This window comes from Bubalus kerabau, chromosome 17, assembly GCF_029407905.1.
Source record: "Bubalus kerabau isolate K-KA32 ecotype Philippines breed swamp buffalo chromosome 17, PCC_UOA_SB_1v2, whole genome shotgun sequence".
In the NCBI taxonomy this organism is placed as follows: domain Eukaryota; kingdom Metazoa; phylum Chordata; class Mammalia; order Artiodactyla; family Bovidae; genus Bubalus; species Bubalus kerabau.
Window position 1 is genome coordinate 17,741,695 of NC_073640.1, and position 20,737 is coordinate 17,762,431.

At 52.3% G+C, this 20,737-nt stretch overlaps 1 protein-coding gene across 1 annotated transcript in view; it reads right to left on the reverse strand.

The window, feature by feature from the left end:
• Positions 1-20,737, reverse strand: part of FANCA (FA complementation group A) — a 37,828-nt gene that overhangs the window by 138 nt on the left and 16,953 nt on the right. The window contains exons 18-42 of the mRNA XM_055553462.1: positions 20,232-20,320; positions 19,645-19,705; positions 19,507-19,556; positions 16,363-16,439; positions 15,126-15,239; positions 14,012-14,148; positions 13,675-13,745; positions 13,254-13,350; positions 12,984-13,171; positions 11,905-11,998; positions 10,778-10,954; positions 10,257-10,330; positions 8,893-9,021; positions 6,291-6,375; positions 5,247-5,410; positions 4,702-4,807; positions 3,965-4,021; positions 3,740-3,844; positions 3,010-3,122; positions 2,297-2,435; positions 1,461-1,523; positions 1,063-1,165; positions 643-718; positions 352-505; positions 153-245 (exon numbers count right to left, since the gene is read on the reverse strand). Of these exons, the coding sequence (XP_055409437.1) occupies positions 153-245; positions 352-505; positions 643-718; positions 1,063-1,165; positions 1,461-1,523; positions 2,297-2,435; positions 3,010-3,122; positions 3,740-3,844; positions 3,965-4,021; positions 4,702-4,807; positions 5,247-5,410; positions 6,291-6,375; positions 8,893-9,021; positions 10,257-10,330; positions 10,778-10,954; positions 11,905-11,998; positions 12,984-13,171; positions 13,254-13,350; positions 13,675-13,745; positions 14,012-14,148; positions 15,126-15,239; positions 16,363-16,439; positions 19,507-19,556; positions 19,645-19,705; positions 20,232-20,320 (2,616 nt within the window). The remainder of the gene's footprint in view (positions 1-152; positions 246-351; positions 506-642; positions 719-1,062; positions 1,166-1,460; positions 1,524-2,296; positions 2,436-3,009; positions 3,123-3,739; positions 3,845-3,964; positions 4,022-4,701; positions 4,808-5,246; positions 5,411-6,290; positions 6,376-8,892; positions 9,022-10,256; positions 10,331-10,777; positions 10,955-11,904; positions 11,999-12,983; positions 13,172-13,253; positions 13,351-13,674; positions 13,746-14,011; positions 14,149-15,125; positions 15,240-16,362; positions 16,440-19,506; positions 19,557-19,644; positions 19,706-20,231; positions 20,321-20,737) is intronic.

Genomic DNA, 20,737 nt, shown 5'->3' on the forward strand with positions numbered 1-20,737 from the left:
TGCAACAAAGCCCACATGCTGGGCCCATTCTGCCCCCGTCCCTCCCGGGCCTGGATGCTGGATGCCAGCTTTCCCCAAGGCATCCAGCATCCTCACGTCACACGGTGACATGGACCTAAACACAGACACCACAGTGAGCACCTGGGCGTTACCTCTGCCACATGCAAGAAGCTCCTTTCTGGGCACCGAGGTATCAATTGCAGCAGAAACAGACGGGCATTTGTTATCAGGCTTACAGGGTCGCCCTAGAAAGAAGATGGGCAGTGCCAAGGTCAGGGTGCCCACAGCTGTGAACTGTGCCAGGAGCATCACCCTGGTCTGTTTGGAGATGGGGCCTGGCCCTGCACCTGCCTGGGTCGGGAGCTCCCCATCATGGGCCACAGTCCAGACTGCACCGGTTTCCCCGGCCACAAAGAGGCCAACAAGCTTCAGGTACATGTTGAGAGCAACGTGCAGGAAGGCATCTTCTGTGAGGAGGGCATCCTCGTCAAAGTAGGGAAGGAGGCTGAAGGCAGACACAGGTGTCAGGTGACCTGACCTCACACGTCTGACTGGGGCTGGTGGCAGGCAGCAGGGGCGCAGCCTCTCCATCTTGAAGGACCCCTGCTGTCCCTGCCCTGACCTCCAGGCCCTGAGGGTTACCTGTAGAAGGCGACCGGCAGCAGTCTGACCTGGTGGTCGGGGGCCAGACCAAGGAGGGTGCGCCCCAGGGGGACATCTGCAAAACCGAGAGGCTTGTCAGCAGTGCGGGGTCCTCCCATAGTGTCAGGGTCTCCAGGAGTTGTGTGCCTGCTGACCCAGAGGTGGTGACCTCACGCCACAGACTAGGGGGTGGGGGCTGGGTCCCTGAAATCCTCAGGGCTCCACTAAATTATTAAGTGAATCTGCATACTTAACCAAGAACATAAAGTTGCAAAAATGAGTTTTTAAAGTGAGCCCCAAGGAGGGCTCCCGTGTAACCATTTGAAAGTTCCTTCTGAAGAGAAGGACTAAGGAGTCTGACCTCCCGCCAGAGGGCTGGGGGCCAGCACAGACATGGCTGGCAGCCTCTGGATCTCTCACCCGCCTCCGTCAGCTGAAAGACCAGCAGCCAGGAAATCCTCCTCCTCTGCAGACACCCCAAGATCTCCGCACAGATGTCCAGAGCCCTCAGGGAACCAATGGCCTGTGACCCACAGAAAAACAGGAGAACTCAAAGGTGACAGTGGGCAAGGAGGGGGTGTCTACCTGGGGCCCTGCACAGACCCTCAGGGTACAGGGTCTGAAGGGAGACCCCACAGGGCAGGCCCATGGCCTGGGGTTTTCTCTCCTGAGAAAGTTTTTGCCCCAAAGGTACCACACCTCCCCTGCTCAAGAGACCTAATTTAGGAGGTCTGTGGGGAAATGGGGATCCATGGTTTCAAGCGCCCTGCGGGCAGGGGCTCGCCACCTTGTCCAATGTGGGAGAGGGTGTGACTTACCTGTGGAGTCAGATATGAAGAGAGCAGGCCCATCAAGGAAAAGAAAAACAGGGAAACGAACAGCTACAAATGAAAACACATCCGCTTACAACATTAGACTACCTGTATTCTGTCCCTGAGAGTAACTGTAAGTAAAAAACATTCCTCACTAATTGAGTGTTTATAGGCCTAGGTTAGAAATCTTTAGGGGAATCTTCACAGGAATAAAATTTCCAGTCGCTTTTAGGGAATTTAATGGGTTATAAACAATTACTGCTTGGGGCCCATCTCTGTGGGTCTGTCGGGACAGTGGTCTGGAAGATACGGAGCCACTAAAAGCCTTCCAACAAAAACAGCCTGAAAACTCTTAAGAACAGATGCTCCCTGGGACTCTGTTACTTGAAATTCTAATCACTCAGATCCCACACAGCTCAGCAGTTATTGTCAGGCAGGTGTATACAACCGGAGCTTCTGGGGAGCTCTGGGTTTTAGAGAATCAGGGGTTCAGCTGGATGCACCATGGCAGCTCCCAGTGGGGACACCAGCCTGCCCTCCGAGCAGCCCTCCTCCATCCAGCCCTGGTCTCAGCGAGCAGCTGAATGGGGTATAGGTACCTTGATGAGTGCCAGCCAGCCCTAACTGCCTCCTCCTGGGGATTATGGGGAGGATAAACAGGTCAAATAAAAGCAGTTGAGAGTTAACCTGAAAGTAAGTCTTATCAAACCTGTACACCCAGGAAGGTCTGCTTCCAAATAAAGTCACAAGGACCCCAAACACTTGTGTGTCCTTGAAAAGCACAGTGTGTTAGATGAACCCTGAGAGAAGGTGAGCTTGCAGGAAGAGGGTCTCATCCTTGCCTCCTCTCCTTGGCCATCCAGCTTCCCCAGCTCCTGCCGGAAGCTCTCCTTCCTGGCCCGTTGAATCGCAAAGTGCAGGGCAGCCGCGCAGAGCCAGGACGGGCCAGCTGCGGGGGACGGTGTGAGGGTGGAGGACACACTGCACAGACAAGAGGAGTGTATTACACAGGAACCCCTGCCCCCAACCTGGCTCTGCACAGACTGGCCCTGTGCCCTGGACACAGGAAGCAGTGCAGCTTGCAGGGGGTCTCAGCTTTGTCAGGAGGGTGTGGAACGCAGGGTCGCCTGGAGCCCTTCCCCCGATTCCCCAGAATCTGCACCGGCCTCCCACACAACCCCTGCCCCAATTGCACTGTGATGTTCAAGGTCCTTCAGTAGGTTAAAACGGCCAAAAGTGAAAAACAGAATAAGTGCAGTGATTTAACAAACTCCTGCTCTGTATACGATTAGAGTCAGTGGGCAGACTGGCTTTCCTTGTTTTCTGAGGTTTCCAGCATCCCTGACTCTGGGTGCCTGAGGGATAGAAATGCTCACAGGAAAATGTAAGGAGGCTGGAGAGGGCCAGTGATCCTCTCTGTGACCTTTAGGAGGGCACCCACTGGGAAGTAAGAGGAGACGGGCAGGTGAACCCTGCACCTTGCAGGGCCTGTCCAGAGGCCTCTCCAGCTCCCTATATGCTGGGCAGGTCAACAAGAGCATGTGCCCATACTCACCTCTCAGCGAAGAGGTGGGCCTCCTGCAGCTTCCGCAGCTCTGCAGGGAGCGGGCTCTGGGACCACCTCCTCCACCGGCAGTGCAGTTCCGGCTCCAGGCTCGACCACCACAGCTCATGGGAGAGAACGGGCACCGACAGTCGTTCCCCACCACCAGGGCTCTTTGGAGACCTCAGTGACCCTGACCATCTGGGCAGGACACGTCCACCTGCTGGCTGACACCCACCCCCCTGAGCCTGGCTCTGCTCATCTAGTGCTCCCTAACCACAAGGACAGTGTCTCATCTACGGCCCAACACAACTCATCCTCAGGACGCACGGTTGTCCAGGGCGCTCGGCATAGGACGTGCTGCTCTGAAAGAATGGGGCTGTGTCCTCCCTCCTGACAAAACGAGAAGGGGTGAGAAAGCCCACAAGGGAGCCCCTCCTGAGGAACTTTGGAACGCCATGCAGAGGCTGGGCTGCAGGGGCTGAGCTGGCAGCTCCAGCCCAGAGCACACAGTGTGAACGACTCCTGTTGCTCACTCTGGCACGGATGGACTCCTGTGACCCTGTCCTCCCGCTCCAGTTCTCTCCCCACTGCTCCCGGGCCATCTTCTCCTGACATAACACCCACTGTGCCTGGGATCACACAGCCAGGAAGCCCTAGACAGACGTGCAACCCCAGCCACACTGACCCTCATGGCACTCCACCAGGCCCGGGAGCTCCCCCAAGAAGACGGCAGGCCTACCAGAGCAGAGGTGAGCAGCAGGGGGCACTGGGTCTGGCAGGTGGTCAGGGCCAAGTCGGCTGCCAGGGATGGGTCTCTGCTTCGTGCACAGGTGTTGAGGAGCCCCTGGAGGAGAAGATGCCCACCACTGGGTTTGCACGTGGACTCTGGGAACCATTGCATACACAAGGGCCAGGCCAGAGGTCTGAGCAGTGACACGGGAGGGGTGGAGGGAACTGGAATTACCCTGAAGAAGTGGGCGGTGATGTCGTGGGTGAGGGCACCATCATGGGAGAAGTTCCTCTGCAAGATAGTAGAGGCCAGTGAGGAAGGAAGGAGGTGGACGGGGGTGGGCGGCCGTGTGCCGTCCCTCCTCCCCCAGCACCTGGCTGCTTTCACAGGCCGTGTTCAGAGCTTGAGGGGGAGCAGCCTCCAGAATGAACTTAAACAGAAAATCTCACCTCATTTCTGCTGCTCCCCAGTTACCCTATAAGCTCCACACAGATGACCAGAACCTCAGATCAACCTCCAGCCACATGGTGCAATTTTACAAAGCCTCCTGCGGTGGGCACAGCACCTCCTTGTCCCTGACTGTGCACAAGTAAGGGAGGGTACCCTCTGGAGCCTGAAGAGCCAGGTGTGGGCACTGTCTGGCTTTTGTGCCCAGAGGTGAAGCAGGCGGGTCGGTCAGCACTTCTGGGGCCCAAACTGCTAACCTGGGGAAGCTTCTGTGAAGGAGTCGTGTTCCAGAGAGGGCACTGGCCCCAGTCTCTGGCCCTGCCGCCTGTGTCCAACAGGGTGAAGGACTCCCTGTGGCTCTAAGTGCCACAGCCTATCCTCAGTGACCTGCTGCAGGTAGGACTTATACCGAGGCTGCTGGCTCCACGTGACCACAGATGCACTCCTGAACTTTCCCCAGAACTAGTCTACGGTGCCCACATGGCCCCCAGCCCCGCACCTGACCTTGCTCGCTCCACACCTACCAACTCTGAGTTGACCAAGTGGAAGAAATCAGTGCAGCTGGGGGCGGCCGGCTGCTCCGCACGGGGGCTGCTGACCAGCATGGAGGGGGGCAGGCCGAGGAGGGTGCTGGGAGGACAGAGGTGTGGACAGTGACCCCCAAGAGCAATGCTTGGAGCAGCAGCCACCCTCCCAGCCTGTTGGGAACTGGCCCTAGTCTGCGGCCCATCCCTCCCTGGAGGGCCTGGGCTCCTGTGCTGCTGGGTCCACAGACACCACTGTGCTTCCCCAAAGCAGCCATGCAGTTTCATGATGACCCAGGGTGGGAGCAGTGTGTGAACCAACGAGCTCACTAGCCTGGGAAGGATGTCAATTCACAGCTCAGTTGTGATGAAGCTGCTGTGAGGACCCCTGAGCCCACATTCGATGTGAAGCCTTTGAACTGAAGGGATCCTGGGCCCAGACCCTGCTCTCCAGGGGACTCCCGGGGAGAGGCCAACCCAGAGACCCGCAACTAGAGGGAAGAGAAGCCAAAGTGGGGAGAGACCCTGGGACACGACCGTGTTACCGTTTGCAGATGAGCAGCTCCCGCTGTCTCTGGAGGCGGCTGGCCATGTCCCACCCGTGAGTCAGGGCCTGGAGGCGTCTGTGGAAAACTCCGAAGAGAAAGTGTCCATGGGGAGCAGCGTGGCTGAGGGGCGCAGGGCCCTGCTCCAGGTCAGCAGCCATCTCCTGGATATGGCAGCAGATGAAGAGCACCCATCTCCTTATCGCCCTGTCACACGCGACCTCTAACCCCACAACTCCTGCCGCGGCTGCCCTCCCAGGTACTTTCTTCCACTTCCCGTTACGATGGATGCAGAGGACACACGTCCCCTTTTGTGTGTTGTGTTAGGATCTCCCTTTCATCCTCCACATTTTCTAAATTCAGGCACTTTTAAAGAGAGATAGCGGGAATTCCAGATCCCATAAGACAGAGCTGCATCGGCATGTCCACAGTTACAGACTCCCAGCGCACAGCCAGTGAGAAGGACAGGCCTGGTCTGCCCTCTGACCCCAGAGCCCACTCTCAGGAGATTTGGGCGGCAGCTTGCTGACAGAAAGGCACTTTTCCCTCCAGGATGAGAACCTGCAGGGCTTCTGCGCCCTTCTCAGTGTTCCTGCCTCAGTGACAAGTGACCCGGGAAACAGAAGGGGCTCCAGCCTCTGGTCTTTCCAAAGTCTCAATACTCAACCAAGTGGAGGGTTATTTATATCAGTTCTCAAGAGTCTGACCTCCTAGCGCAGCACCCAGAGTTAAAGAGCAGAGAATGGGAGTAGCAACCAAGTTACTACTGAAGTCCATATTTTTACTTCCTGTTTTCAAATCTTAAATGTCCTAAAGCCTGGAGATGCTTCCTGTATTTCATCTTTCATTTTTGTGTTCCTTTGACGTTCATGGTGACATGAGTTCACAGAACACGTGGTCTCTGGTCTGAATGACCATGTCTGTGACTCAGGCTTTCATTCTGCTTAGAACAGGCATCTGGACTCACTGGATACTCAATAAATATCATGATAGCACATGACTTCGATGCAGTGGACACACTGAGTTTTGCATTTTCTAACTCACCTGCAATCTGGAAAAAATGTCCCGATTTCCTTTGCAGCCACTGAGAACCAAATCAGAATTCTCTGAGTGATGATGACTCCTCGAACTGAAATGAAAACACAGTGAAAGCCGCCTTAGTGTCTCCTATCTATGCTGGGCTACCTCTTCTTCTGTCTCCAGTATGGCCTGTGGTCACAGGGCCAGGGAGTACCCAGGGACCACAGGGCATGCACGGTGCCCCAGCAACAGCACAAAGCCAGCAACCAGCTCCAGCAACATATCAAAATGATTACACAACCAACTGGGATTTATCCTAAGAATGCAAGGTTGGCTCAATATGCAAAAATCAATTAATGCAATAAACATGAGTAAAATAGAAAACCAAAACCCACACAGATAAAACATTAAGTTCAACACCATCTCATGACTAAAAAAATAAACTAACTAGGAGTAAAAGGGACCTTCCTCAACCTGGCAAAGGGCATTTATGAAGAACCCACAATTCACATTGTACTCAATGATGACAGACTGAAAAGTGTCCTCCCAAGACCAGGACCAGGACAAAGTGTCTGTTCCTACTGCCTCCAGTGACCATTGCACTGTAAAGTTCTAGACAGGACAACTCAGCAAATAAATCAGCACATAAAAGTCATTCGGATTGGAAAGGAAAAGGTTAAACCATCTCTATTCACAGATGACAAGACCTTATATATAGAAAAATCATAAAAAATTAACAATAAAAAGCCATCTGAGCAAATAAATGAAATTAAAACAATGATCCCATTTACAATGGTGCTAAAAAAAATACTGCAGAATAAATTTAATCCAGGAGATGCAAGACTTGCACACTGAAAACTATAAAACACTGTTGAAAAATATCAAAGATGACCTAAACAAATGGAAGGACCCAAACTGATATACAGATACAGTGCAGTCATTATCAGAATCCCAGCTCATTTTGTACAAATTGATAAGCTGATCCTAAAAATCCAGATGGAGCTGCAAGGGCTCCAGAACAATCTTGATAAAAAAGGACAAAGTTAGCAGACTCATGTCTTCCAATTTTACTTCTTGTTTATTTTTTGGCTGCACCATGCAGTTTGTGGGACCGTAGTTACCCAAGGCCATGGCACCCCACTCCAATACTCTTGCTTGGAAAATCCCAGGGGCGGAGGAGCCTGATAGGCTGCAGTCCATGGAGTCTCGAAGAGTTGGACACGACTGAGCGACTTCACTTTCACTTCTCACTTTCATGCATTGGAGAAGGAAATGGCAACCCACTCCAGTGTTCTTGCCTGGAGAATCCCAGGGACGGGGGAGCCTAGTGGGCTGCCATCTATGGGGTCACACAGAGTCGGACATGACTGAAGCGACTTAGCAGCAGCAGCAGCAGTTACCCAAGGATTGAATCCAGGCCATTAGCAGTAAAAGCATGGAGTCCTAACCACTGGACTGCCAGAGAATTCCCACATTTTCCAGTTTTAAAACTTATTACAAAGCTATAGTAATCAAAATAGTGTGGTCCTGGCATAGGGATAGATGTAAAGATAAGCAGAACAGAGTTGAGAGTCCAGAAGTAAACTCTCACACATATGGTGAGTGGACTTTTGACAAGAGTAACAAGACCATTCAATGGGGAAAGAACAGTCTTTTCAGCAAAAAGGGCAATTGGACATTCACATCCAAAAGAATGGGGCTGGATCTCTACCTCACATCTTACAAAAAATTTACTCAAGAGACTTCCCTGGTGGTTCAGTGGTTAAGAATCCGCCTTGCAGGGGATGTGGGTTCCATGCCTGGTCAGGAAACTAAGATCCCACATGCCGAGGCACAACTGAGCCTGTGGGCTGTAACTGGAAAGTCTGTGTGCCTCAACTAAGACCTGATGCAGTCAAACAAATAAATTTAGGGGAAAAAAAAAAAACTCAAAATGGATCAAAGGCCCAAAAGCTAAAACTAAAAACAGATGAATATGGCTTCTTCAAAATGTAAAACTTATATGAATCAAAGTACTCTATCAAGGGAGTGAACCAATGACTTTAAGGGATGGGAGAAAGCATCTGTGATTCACGTATCTCAAGGGACCTGGCATCTGGACTATATAAAGAACCCTTAAGACTCAACAAACAAATAGCCCAATTGTAAATGGGCAAAGGATCTGATCAGACATCTGTCCAAAAAAGATAAATAAATGGTCAACACTGTGAGCCATCAGGGAAAAGTAAATCAAAACCATAACAAGATAACACCACATATCACCTGGACACAGCATATGTCCTTAACCAGGAGGATGATGAGACTGAACAGGCTGTGTCAGACGCCCACAGCCTGCACAGCGCAGACGGGACTGGGAAGGCCTGCCTCTCGTGGCAGCCAGTCCACACTGGTACTTCCTGCACCGCGGGTGGCAACACTGGCGCCCACCACCTACTAGACCTTTTATTCTCCTCACGTTTGCTGACCAGGTGACGCACAGAGAAAAAGAGGATACCAGAAGCTTGCCTTCACTGCAAAGATTGAAACTTGTTATCAGATATGTCCAAATGTGTGGACCGAGAGAAATAAAAACATTCTTAGAGCGACCAAAATCAAAACACACATGCCTCTGGGCACCGTTCCTAACCTTTGGCAGAAGTCCATGAGCACGTCGACCAGGGTGGTGCAAGCAGCTTCCAGGTCTCCGTCGCAGCCACCGGTGGCAGAGGGCATGGGGAGGAAGTGCTGGTGGATGGCCCACTGCTGGAAGTCCTGCCTACAATGCAAATGCCAGGGTCTGTGCCTAGGGAGGCCGCCTCAGCTGGAGGGGTTGGGGACTGCAGGTGCACGGCTGCTGAGCTGGGGGCAGAGGGGGCGTCTGTACTGGCTGGGTCCAGCAGCAGAGCGTCCAGATGTGGACCAGGCTCCACAGTGCTAAGCCCACAGCACTGGCAGCCACCAGTGCTGCAGTCTGCCCCCACAGGGAGACCGGAACCCGAGCAGGGCCTCGGCACGACCACGAGAGGCAGGGGGCACTGCAGTGAGGAGTGAGCAAGGAGGCCCCAACCTGACTCCTCACCGGCAGCACAGTGACCTGAGGGAGAGCTAAGAAGGCGTACTCTGGAGCTGCACACCAAGACGCTGGAGAGGAGGGAGGCCTCGGGCCTATGAGCATAGGAAGGAAGCGCTCAGGAAGCAAGCCGGGCACAAAGCTGATAGGTGGGAGTGCCCCACCAGCCCCTCCACCCCCACCCTCCGAGCTGCAGAGGCATTGTCATCACTCCCACTCCTGTTTGCCGTCCTTCCTAAGCCTACTTGTTCCACCAGAATCTGACACCACGTCACAGCATCTCCATGTGCGGGAACGTCTCTGACCACACCACAGATGGCGGCCTGAGGACAGCCACCCCTGCTGCGAAGCCCCTCAGCACACACCTGAGCCCCAAACAGCATACTTTATGGCTCAGCCATCTCGTTCACCGACCCCGAGACCCACAGGGGCCCCGGGACCCACAGGGCTCAGACCCCAATTTGCTCACTCCTGTTGCCACGCCTTGAAGCCAGCAATTGGTGAAGCCGTGCCCACCCTCCCCCTCCTTGGCTGACACCAGCTGAGATCTTCATGGCTCCCTGACCATGGCCCTCGGGGGTTCAGACTCCTTGTTCCTCACCCGGCAGCACCTGCTCCCACAGCCCTGCTGTATCTCCCTGCCTGCCTCCGGGCTGCACAGTCCCTCAGCAGGAATGCCCACTCAGGGCCAACGGGGCAGAAGTGCAGGCGGGGAGCCCTGTCTGTTCTGTTCACTCTACATCCCTAGCTCCCAGAACATTCTAGAAGTATCTGCCAAACCACAGGAGCTCAGGAAGTATTCCTTGAATAATAGAATGAATAAAATTATATTCATAGACTATAATATAACATAGACTGTATGTTAAGCTGAACATTAAATTGAGGATATCATGACACAAAACAGTGTAACGTTTTAAAGGGCAGATCCTTTAAGCACTTACCTTTCTGTATCTGAAAGAGAATCAACTTCAGGCTGAATTTCTATTTCCAGTTGTAACCAGTCTCTATAAGTCAACTAAGAGAAAAAGCTCAAGTGACCACCATGCCAAGGACGGTGCACAGAAGCCACAGGGTGGGCTGTGAATGTGGCTCTCATGGCAGCTGGAGGTCTCCTGTGTCTCAGACCCTCTCATCCTCATGCCACTTCCAAGTGTTAGACAGGGAGCTTGGCATGAAGCCCCAAGAACCAGTAATTTAACCCTGAAAGTGAAGCTAACTGAAACTTTTCAAACTGGTCTTAAACTGCATCCTCCACACTGCCGCCTGGCTCTGGACAGATCGTGGCATCTGCACAACTCGTTTCAGCTCACTGAATTGGGCATATAACATGAAGCTTCCAGCAGTTGCACAGCACTCACCCTGTCTTTAAATTCTGGGGCAGCTCCACATGTCCACGGAGACCAACCTCAAAACCTCACACTGCGTGTAGCAGGTGTCCCAGGGAGGGGACTGCAGGACGTACCTGGAGCCCCTCCTGCTTGAGCAGTTCCTTCAGGGCTCTTTGCTTCCACAGGCAGAGCGCGGCTCTCCGCCAGTCCACGGAGGGCAGGCACAGGGGCCTCCAGGGTAGGCTGGCCGGGTCCTCCTGAGACGGGGGGTCTCGAGCTTCTGGGAACCATCTGAACATGATGAACTGGAACTGAAAAAAGCCAGTGGCATGTGTGCTGTGAGGCCAGCCATGCTCGGCTGGCAGTGGGGAGCCCCTGCTCTTCAGATGGCACTTCAGGGGGCAGCAGCTCTGACTGCACATGTGAGGCCGCTGTGTCCTGCAGCCGTGCTCAGCCGTCCCCTGAGGCTTGCTGGCACTGGGGTCTGTGTTAGATGCTCCCAGGTGATGGACAAGCCACCTGTCTTTCCTTAGGAGACAGAAACCCCTGTCCTGTGCTGCCGGAGTCACAGGCAGCACAAGGGGACCATGGCAGCTTGGGACCTGAGGTAGGCTTCCTCTTCTGGGAAGCCACTCCCCCTGACCTGCCCCCGTCCCACACTGTGAAACTGTGGTACCAGCCCCCAGGCTGCTCCTGACAAGGCAGCTCCCAGCAGGGCCCAGGAGTCCAACACTGAGCCTGGAACTGAGAAGCAGGCTCACTGCCCAGGGGACAGGCTCCCTGGAACTCTGCATGTGCTGCAACCCCGGCTCCCGCTGGAACGGACAGCCCTGCCACCCTTGACACAGAATCCCAACACGCAGTCTCCAGGGCTATCTTTAGAGGAAGTATGCTACTGCTAGGTCGCTTCAGTCGTGTCCGACTCTGTGCGACCCCATAGACGGCAGCCCACCAAGGCTCCCCCGTCCCTGGGATTCTCCAGGCAAGAACACTGGAGTGGGTTATAGGGTGCCTCTTTACCTGGGAAGACACTTCTTATGACTACTGAGCCAATTTTATAAACAGGAGGGACATCTGTGGTTCACCTTACACCCCCTTCTCTTAACTCAGCCAGAGAGAAAAGGCAAAAGGCGGTGGCTCCCAGGAGAGAGCCCGCCACAGACCAAGGTGGTGCTGAGCACGAGATGGAGGCCACACAGCCTTGGGCCAGAGACCCGTACAAAACAGGAACTCGGCCGAGAAAGGAACCCAGAAGACTCACCTTTTTTATAAGGCCAGGAGACAGACAGCTGTGCAGAAGCTCTTGTGACTGGGAAAACTTACACAAGGAATAAGAAATTGCTGCTGTAGAAAATCTGAAAATAGAAAATGGAAATTATAACACAGAAACGAGATCCACACAAAATACAGGGTGGAAGTCAGCATGAGTCACACGAAGTGAACCAAGGGCATCCCAGCACCCCCACCCCACCCCCTAGTAATGCATCTTGGAAAATGTAAGCACGCAAGCACTCCACGTAAAGGCTTGCTTCCCCAGCGTGTTGGGGAGGGCGTGCTCCGTGGGGTTCACGAGCATGACCACACATTGTTTGCTGTTCCTGCCTATAAAGACCTCCAAGCCAGGGAGAAGTGGGTGCAGTTGCAGCCTCAGCTCTGCCCACCCATGGTGGCTCAGATGAGTTGGGCAGAGGCTGGCAGGGAGTCTGGGTAGTGAGGACAGGGCCTGACTCCCGGGGGCCTCATTAGTGAGAGCTGCTCCTGTGCTTGGCTCTCCCTGTCTGCTGACGTCAGCTTAGTCTGCAAGCCAAGACCCTGGCCCTGCCAACATCCCTCCCTGCCAGAGTCTGGCTTCTGTCCTGACTTCAGTCTTTTCACATCAGCAGCTGCAGAAAGCCCCAGGTCTCTGCCATGGGGTGGCCACTCTCACCCCAGCCATCTCTCACACCTGCCAAGCCTGGTGCTGGGCTCCCTGCAACTGCTGGGTCCTGGGAGAGGTTCTGGCGCTTTGTGTGCAGTGACGGGACAGCCATGCGTGCAGAGGAGTCCCCCAGAGAAAGCTGCTCGCCACAGGGAGACCCCAGAACTGACCCTGAGGGACAGGTCCACCCAGCTGCTGGCCACCCAGCCTAGAGAAGGACACCTGCAGCCCAGAGCCAGCGTCTCCAAAGGCAGGGAGCAAGGCAGGATGACTTCACTGTCCTAACCAGAGATACCAGCATGCGCCCAGATACATCCAGACAAGGTTCCTTTCGGGAGGTGTGGACCAGCACAGTATGGAACACGTGTGTCTGTGCTGTGCTGTCTGAGGAACACATGTTACTACTGACAGGGTGTACTTACTTCAGACACAGGGCCGAGGCCTGCTGGGCCGCGCAGGGCAGGAGGCTGTCAATGAACTCAGGGATGGGCAGGCCCCTGGCAGGGGCTGGAGGGCCCACGTGCACCTTGGGGAGCTCAGACCTGGACTCACTCAGGTGAACAGCCAGCGCAGCCAAGCCCAGCACGTGTGAGGCACTCAGGCTTGGGCCCTAAGACAAGAGAGAAAAGGTGTTCGGTGCTGGGGGACCGGGTGGGGGACCCACTCCCAGCTGGAGGGAATGGCAGCCCTACCTGGTGATGGAGCAGCTGGCAGAGCCTGGTGAGCACGGCTGGCAGGAACCTGTGTCCACACAGGGCCCTCACGAAGTGGGTGGCCCAGGGGCCCTGCCTATGGGGACAGCCATAGAGAACAGGGCAGTGGCAGTCCCAGCCCTCCCAGCCCTCTCAGAGCCCATGGATGAGCAGGCAGGCACCGCAGACCCAGGAAGAGCCAAGTCGCTCCCCAGACAGCAGGCTCACCTGCTGCGAGGCTGCCTTGCCCACGTGCCTGTGGTACATCAGCCCCCAGCCCTCCCCACCCTCCCCCAGTGCAGCAGGACATCGGGAGTGGCCCAGGGCCCAGAGCTGGACCAAGACCGATGGCCTCTCATCAGGAGCACCAGGCCACCCTCGGGGCAGCTCCAACCACCTGCTGGGACCACCCAGCCTCTACCTGTCTGGTGGGGCGACGCTGGAGGCTGCCATGAGGTTCTGACAAAAAGACGTCAGCAGGAGGTCCACCACCTGAGAGGAAAGGTCTTTTCAGAGCATTTACACCCCGGACACACAGGATCAGAGCTAAGCTCACGAGACTACGAAACAGGCTGCTGCCCAGAGAGAAGGTTGCCACTCCCAGGTCATAGGAACCCCCAGACCCTAGGAAGGTCCCCCGGGGTCATGATGGGATGTGTCAGTGGAGAACAGGGTCGGCAGACCTGCCCACACCTTCGTCCCAAATGCAGAGTCTGCATGCAGACAATACTCGCTCACACATGGTCTCCCACACTCACCCTCTGCTCCAGTGGCTGCAGCTCGGGGGCCTGGACACTGAGCTGCACCGGGGCCGCCTCGTCACTGCTGACATCCTTGCTGAGGCCCAGGACAGAGTGGAGCCTCTCAGAGACCATGGCCACCTGAGCTGATAGCTCTACGAGGGAGGGACTACCATAAGCAGGGGCGTCCCTGCCCCCACTGTGTCTACACCATCCCCAACTTGCATCGCCTGCCACCTCTGCAGGCGCTGACACTTGCTGGAGCCCCTTGGCCCAGCCTTGGTGTCCCCCAGGACCACAGGCTGCAGGGGCGGTGTTAGGAAGGGCCATGCTGGCCACAAGGGGATGTCCTGGGCCCGCAGGGTGACCACAGCTGCGGTAGAGCTAACCACACAGGGCTCGGACTGTGAAAACCATGTGTCACTTCTGACCCTCAATTTTAACTCCTCACAGGCTTCCATGTTCTCTGCAGGTCAGATGTGAATGTACATACATTATATGCGTTCACAACATACCTAATTTTTTTGATATCTCTAGGCTACATGGTTTATCTGCAAGTTTTTTCAAATTGTCATTTACCTCCGAAAAATTAAGTATATTTACTGAAAATAATCTGCATATACTGAATGGACCTGTGCAGTTAAAAACATGGCTTATTTATATTAGTTTCTGCATTTAGCATAACAAAGTCTAAAACTACTGGAACTGAGCACTTTATTTTGTGGCCACCGCGTGCTCTGAACTGCACAGACTGGTTCTCCAAGTCCCCCAGAGGAGACAGCCCAGGAGCAGAGACCCAGTGCTGAGGGCTGGAGGTGCCGGGCAGTGGAGGTCAGAAAGAAAGCCATACCCAGCCCAGCACACGGCTTTCTCTTCTACATCACCTATCCCACCAGTGCCAAGGAGAGAAAGTTCACCTTCTGCCAAGGCTCGGGACAGCCTGCATGTCAGAAACAAGGCTACGTCCTCCACACCCACCAGGCCGTGGTCAGGCTTCGTGACAGATGCTGAGCTCAGGGAACACAATGACCACTGTGGCTCAGGGACCAGCCATGAACTTGAGCATACGGGACATGCCTTCCCACCCACAAACACCCACTGTGGACAGTCCTGCCTGCAGCCTCCTCCTCACCGTCATGCTGGGTGGGGTCCGTCATAGAGGCCCTGAGCTCCTGCAGGGCAGCCATGAGCAGGTCCAGTGGCTCCTCTGCACAGCTGGGCTCCACCTCCCCTCCCTGGGCTGCATCTGAGAGGCAGGAGGTGATTTTCACAATTGGGCTAGACAGCAAGCACATGGAAGTTTAGGAAAAAACCATGGTTCTATGCACATCATCGCGGCAAGTGTAAAATGCATATACGTAATAAAAAAGACCAAACGCTTGTGGAGGGAGGCTGGGCTGGGGGTATGAATTATAGACAGATGATGGTCAAACTGATGATGATGTTTCTTAAACTTTTAAGTAACATTATGATACTGTTTTTTACCATAGGATGTTAAGATGAAATGTTAGAGGGAATTACCAGTCCTCAACATACATTTAAAAGGTTCTAGAAGCCCTTTTCCAAAAGCAGGACCAGGGATCAGGAAGAGAGGCAAGGCTGCTCTTGGCTGTGGACACAGCCCTCCAGCCCCTTGGCACCTCATCAATGAGATGTTCTGATACGGGTCCAAACAGGTGTGGGTCCCCTTGGCCGTCAGAACCTGTGGCAGACTCTGTGCGAGTGTTCTGCCAGACAGAACCAGAGAACAGAGTTGCAGGCAGTCAGTCAGCCTAACTGGCCGGCAGGCAGCAGAGGCTTTGACCAGAAAACAGCAGCACCATCTGAACACTGACAGACCAGGCCCTGTGCAGATGGCACCTTGCTCCTGGGGGGTGGGGTAGGGACAGTGTCCCCAGCTTCTCCAGGTCTGATGCACTCTTGGCCCAGGTCTACATCACTGTCCCCTAGAAGCAGCAAGATCCCCACCAACATCACAAAGAGCTGAGGCAGACCCCCAGTAGGACACGGTGCAGAACCAGCACCATGACCTCAGCCTGGCTGGTCACCTGAATGTAAAGCTCGAATCAGATGGGCAACAGAAACCATGTCACAACCTCAGTGGGGCACACAAAGATGACAGTCAAGTGGACTTGGTACCATGTCCTTCAGGAAGTGTACGGCAGGTACTTCCCGGCTGAGACCTGAGAGGGTTGATATCACAGGCAGCCCTCCAGGTGTCACAACCATCCGGGGGCTGAGCCAGTCAGTCTCTGAAGCCACAACTCTGACCAGACCAAGCATGACATGACCAGACCAGAGGGACTACGGCTCCACCAACAACGTCTCGTGATTCGGGAAGCAGAGATGGGCACGAATGAGGACCACACCTTCTGGCTGCTTCTGTCCGGCAGTGGAGCAGGCTTGGCGGTAGGTGGAGTACAGGGCTGGGGGAATTTTATCCGCTCTGGGTCAGAAGGAAACAGTAAAATAGTCTACTGCAATTACAATTCCAGAAACTATCAAAAAACACAAATATGCAATACAGTAAACTATACAACACATAAACAGATTATACAACACCACACCACGTGACTCTACTGAATAATACATGCTACATAAACGTCTGCCAATGGTTTTTGTTGGGTAGAGAGATTAGAAATGATTTTCACTTCTCTCAGTCAAGTTTTGGTAATTCTCAAATTTTAAAGGTGAAATGAATTACTTTTAATGAGAAATGCTAAGAAAAACACCCAATTAATGCTTACGACACTCAAAATATAAGTCCAGTGATGATGCAGGGCAGCTACAGGGCATGGACCCAGGTGGCATGCCCTCATGGCACAAGGACGAGTCCAAAGACAAGAGCCACGGAGTCACCTTCAGAGGAGTGGAAGTCACAAGTGGCCCAGTTATGAGACACATGGACAGCAGCATGGTCTGCAGGACACTCCCCCTCCACACACACTGTGCTGCAAACTGTGATGACAAGACTCAAGCAGAACAGAGAGAGACCTGCTGCGGTCTAGAGTATGACTGTGCACAGGGGCTGGAGACTAGGAGCTGAGGGGCACCACCTTCTGCCCTGGGGTCAATAAAGCCTTTAGCCCAAAGTCAGAAACCAGTGCAATTAAAAAGAGCAAACTCAAGGAAACAGAGAAATCCAGAGAAATCCACAAAAAGAAACTGTGAGTCATTGCTTTCATTAACATCTTCAGAGAGACAAGACATAGCACTGCAGCTATGAAACAAGAATAGATTGCTGGGGGCTTCCCTGGAGGTTCAGTGGTAAAGAATCTGCCTGTCAATGCAGGAGACAAGGGTTCGATCACTAGTCCAGGAAAATCCCACATGCCATGGAACATCCCGTGCGTCACAATTGGTGAGTGTGTGCCCTAGAGCCCATGCTCCACAAGAGAAGCCACCACAATGAGAATCCCGTGCACCACAACTAGAGTGGCCCCTGCTTGCTGCAACTAGAGAAAACCTCACACAGTAACAAAGACCCAGCACAGTCAAAAATAGATTGTATTAAAAAAGGAATGGACTGCTGTACAAAGAAATATCTGATGGCAGAAATGAAACACTCAGTAAAAGTACCTACAGATAAACTTTAAGAAATCTCCCAGAAAGGAGACGGAAAACAAAATGAAATAGATATGCAAAATATGACAAAAGAGGAAAAAGTCAGAAGACACTTCAGGAAATATAACACCTAAAAAAGAGAAGTTCCAAGAAGGAAAAAGACACAGAGGAAACTTTCAATGACATGAACCAAGATAAAATAATCAGAGTCTGGGACTGGCTTCAAAACCATCCAGAATACTGAGTGGGTAAATGAATTTGAAGGCTACAGATGAAACAAGATTGGTCATTTATTGATAACTATTAAATCTGGGTGGCAGATTCTATTCTGCTTTTCTGTCTTAAATTTTTCATAAAATTTTAAAAAAGGGTTTTAAATATCCAGGAAAATTCCTCAGTACTGAAGGATATGAACTTCCAGATTAAAAGCCCCACCATATGGGGCTTCTACAAGCTTCTACACCTTGCTCCAGTCCATGCCTCCCCTTCTACACCTTGCTACATCATTTCACCAGAAATGAAATCAGATCTACAGTGAAATGCACTGCTTTAAAACTTCAGAACACAGGGAACAAAGACACTACAGGCCTCCAGAAAGAACACAGATCCCATGCAAAGAGTCAGAAATTGTAAGTTTCTAACATCTCAGCAGCAACACTGGACATTAGAAGTCAAGGAAGTGATGCAAAAATTTGAGGGAAAATAATTTCCAACTTAGATTTCTATACCCAGCCAAACTACCTATCAAATGACGGGCTATAAAAAGTGTCAAAAAATTTACCTCCCATCCATCCTTTTGTGAGAAGCTTCAATAGGATGCTTTCCACCAACACAAAGGAGTAAACCAAGAAAGAGGAGGATCTTGATATAGAAAAGAGAAGCCAGCACAAGCCATGGCAGAGGACAGCACAAGGTGATGCTGAAGGGAGACGCAAGGATGACAGCTGTCTTAAAGGCATAAACAGCTAGTAAGTAACAATGGAGCAGGTTAGAAGGCCTAGAAGAGATTTCCCTACAATATAACTGCAGGGATACTCAACGATTCTGAACAAGAGAAGAGTTAGACACCCGCTGAGTTTGCAGGGAAGCATATAAATATGTACAAGGAAAACTAAGATAAAACAAAGATGATTATGAACTCCAGAGAAAACAAAAGGAACAACTCTGAACAGTGTCTGGATAGTCTTAAAAACAAGCACTAAATACTGAGGTTTTAAAAACTATTACAGGAAGGATAGCTATGTTTGCTGGTGGAGGACAGAAAACTAAAACAGAAAAAGCGGTAAGTATGGAAATAAAGTTATTTGGAGATTTGGGGCAAAATATAAAAAAATCAGGTAAGAGATGAAAATGCTTGCTTCCAGAAAGAAAGTGAAGTGGCAGGATGGGTGGGGCATGGCTATCTGTCCTAAACTTCATAGAAATATCTGATTCTTTAGTCTAACTTGTGTTTTTTTTTTAATTTTGACATATAGTTGAATTATAATGTCGTGTTAATTTCTGCTGTATAGCAACATGACCCAGTTATATATATCGATACATTCTTTTTCATATTCTTCTCTATTCTGATTTATCACAGGATATTGAATAGTTACCTGTGCTATATAGTAGGATCTTGCTGTTTATCCATCCTTTATGTAACAGTGTACATCTGCGGATCCCAAACTTCCGGTCCATGCCTCCCCTTCTACACCTTGCTCCCCTCCTGGCAACAAGTCTGTTCTCTCTGTTTGGGAGCCTATTTCTATTTCATTTGGACCATGTTTTAGATTCTACATACAAGGGACATCATATGACATTTGTGAAGTTGTGATATTCAGAATCAAAGAAATTTTCTTTTTAACATTTTAAGCAACTAATTTTAAGGCAACTTTATAGATAAATAGAGCATACATGTGACACCACACAGGTCTCTGCTGCTAGCCCCCAGCCGCACTGGCCACACGTACCTCCTCAGGGACTCGATAAGAGCCTCGCGGGAATCAGGGGCTCTCGGGAGCTATGAGGAAAGACAGACTCTGTGAGATGCTGAGAGGAACCCCAGTCTCTGCCAACCCGGCCCCAGGGTCACGGAGACGTGTACTGACCACTCGTGGTGTGAGCAGCGCAGGGAGGAAGTGGGACAGATAATAGGACCTCCGGAATATGCTGCAACGGAGAAGAGCAGGCTCAGGGCGGCCCCTGGCAGAGGACCTGCAGCAGGGCAGTGCCATCCACATCTGGGGCCATCCCTGAAGGTCAGCATCATGTTTTCAAGTCTTCTTTCTTACTGTTTAGGGGCCCTTTGCACAAACAGAACTCTGTGCTGGTGACCACCTGTGCCTGGAGAGTCAGGGCATTCTGGAATCTGGGCTCATCCATGATCAGGAGGTTGACCGTGGGAGCTGGGGACCATGCACATCCCTCAGCGGCAAAGCCTTAAGAAAGCTACCCTATGCTGGGAGCAGCCAGAATTCATGCTTTGGGGTCACAGCAAATTCTACAAAATTTTGCTGTTCAACTCCCTGCACTGGCCTCACACGGTCACTGCTGAAGCATGAACAAGAAAAATCATTGTGGCTTAAGGGCGGGCCTGTTCTGATCCCTCTGAACAGCTTTCCTAAAGGGCCTGCCCATCATGGCCACAGACCTTCGCTGGGGCCTGCCCAATAGCCCTCCCAGTGTGTGACCCTACCTGGCCTCTAGGATGGCGACGGGAACCTTCCCTGTGTGTTCAAACACCGTGAGTGCCTTCTCGACATCCTGGGATGCTTGGCTCTGGGGCTGGATGGAAATGAACAGAAGACTTAAAGAAAAGGCAGGAGCACAGCAGGGCCACAGTTTTGTGGTCAGGTGAGAGGCATGAGAGAGCAGGGCACGTGGACAAGCCCCTGTGCCAGCAAACTGCTAGGAGGGATCGACTGCTGCCCCCAGCCTCAGTGAGCTCACCATGTTGGAGAGCTGCCCTGCCGGCCCCGTGGGTCTGTCCCTCCACCCTCTTTCTGCTTCCCTTCTAGAGCAACAAAGATCCCAATGCAAAATTTTCAGGTGGGAAGATGCAGAGACCTGATATTTGACATTTAAAAACATTATGAAATGGCAACTTGTAAACAGCAATAAATCTTAAATGGAAACTGCTTTACATATTTTAAAGCTTTAATCTGACAGTCCAGCAGCACCTCCAAAAGTTCTTCATAGACT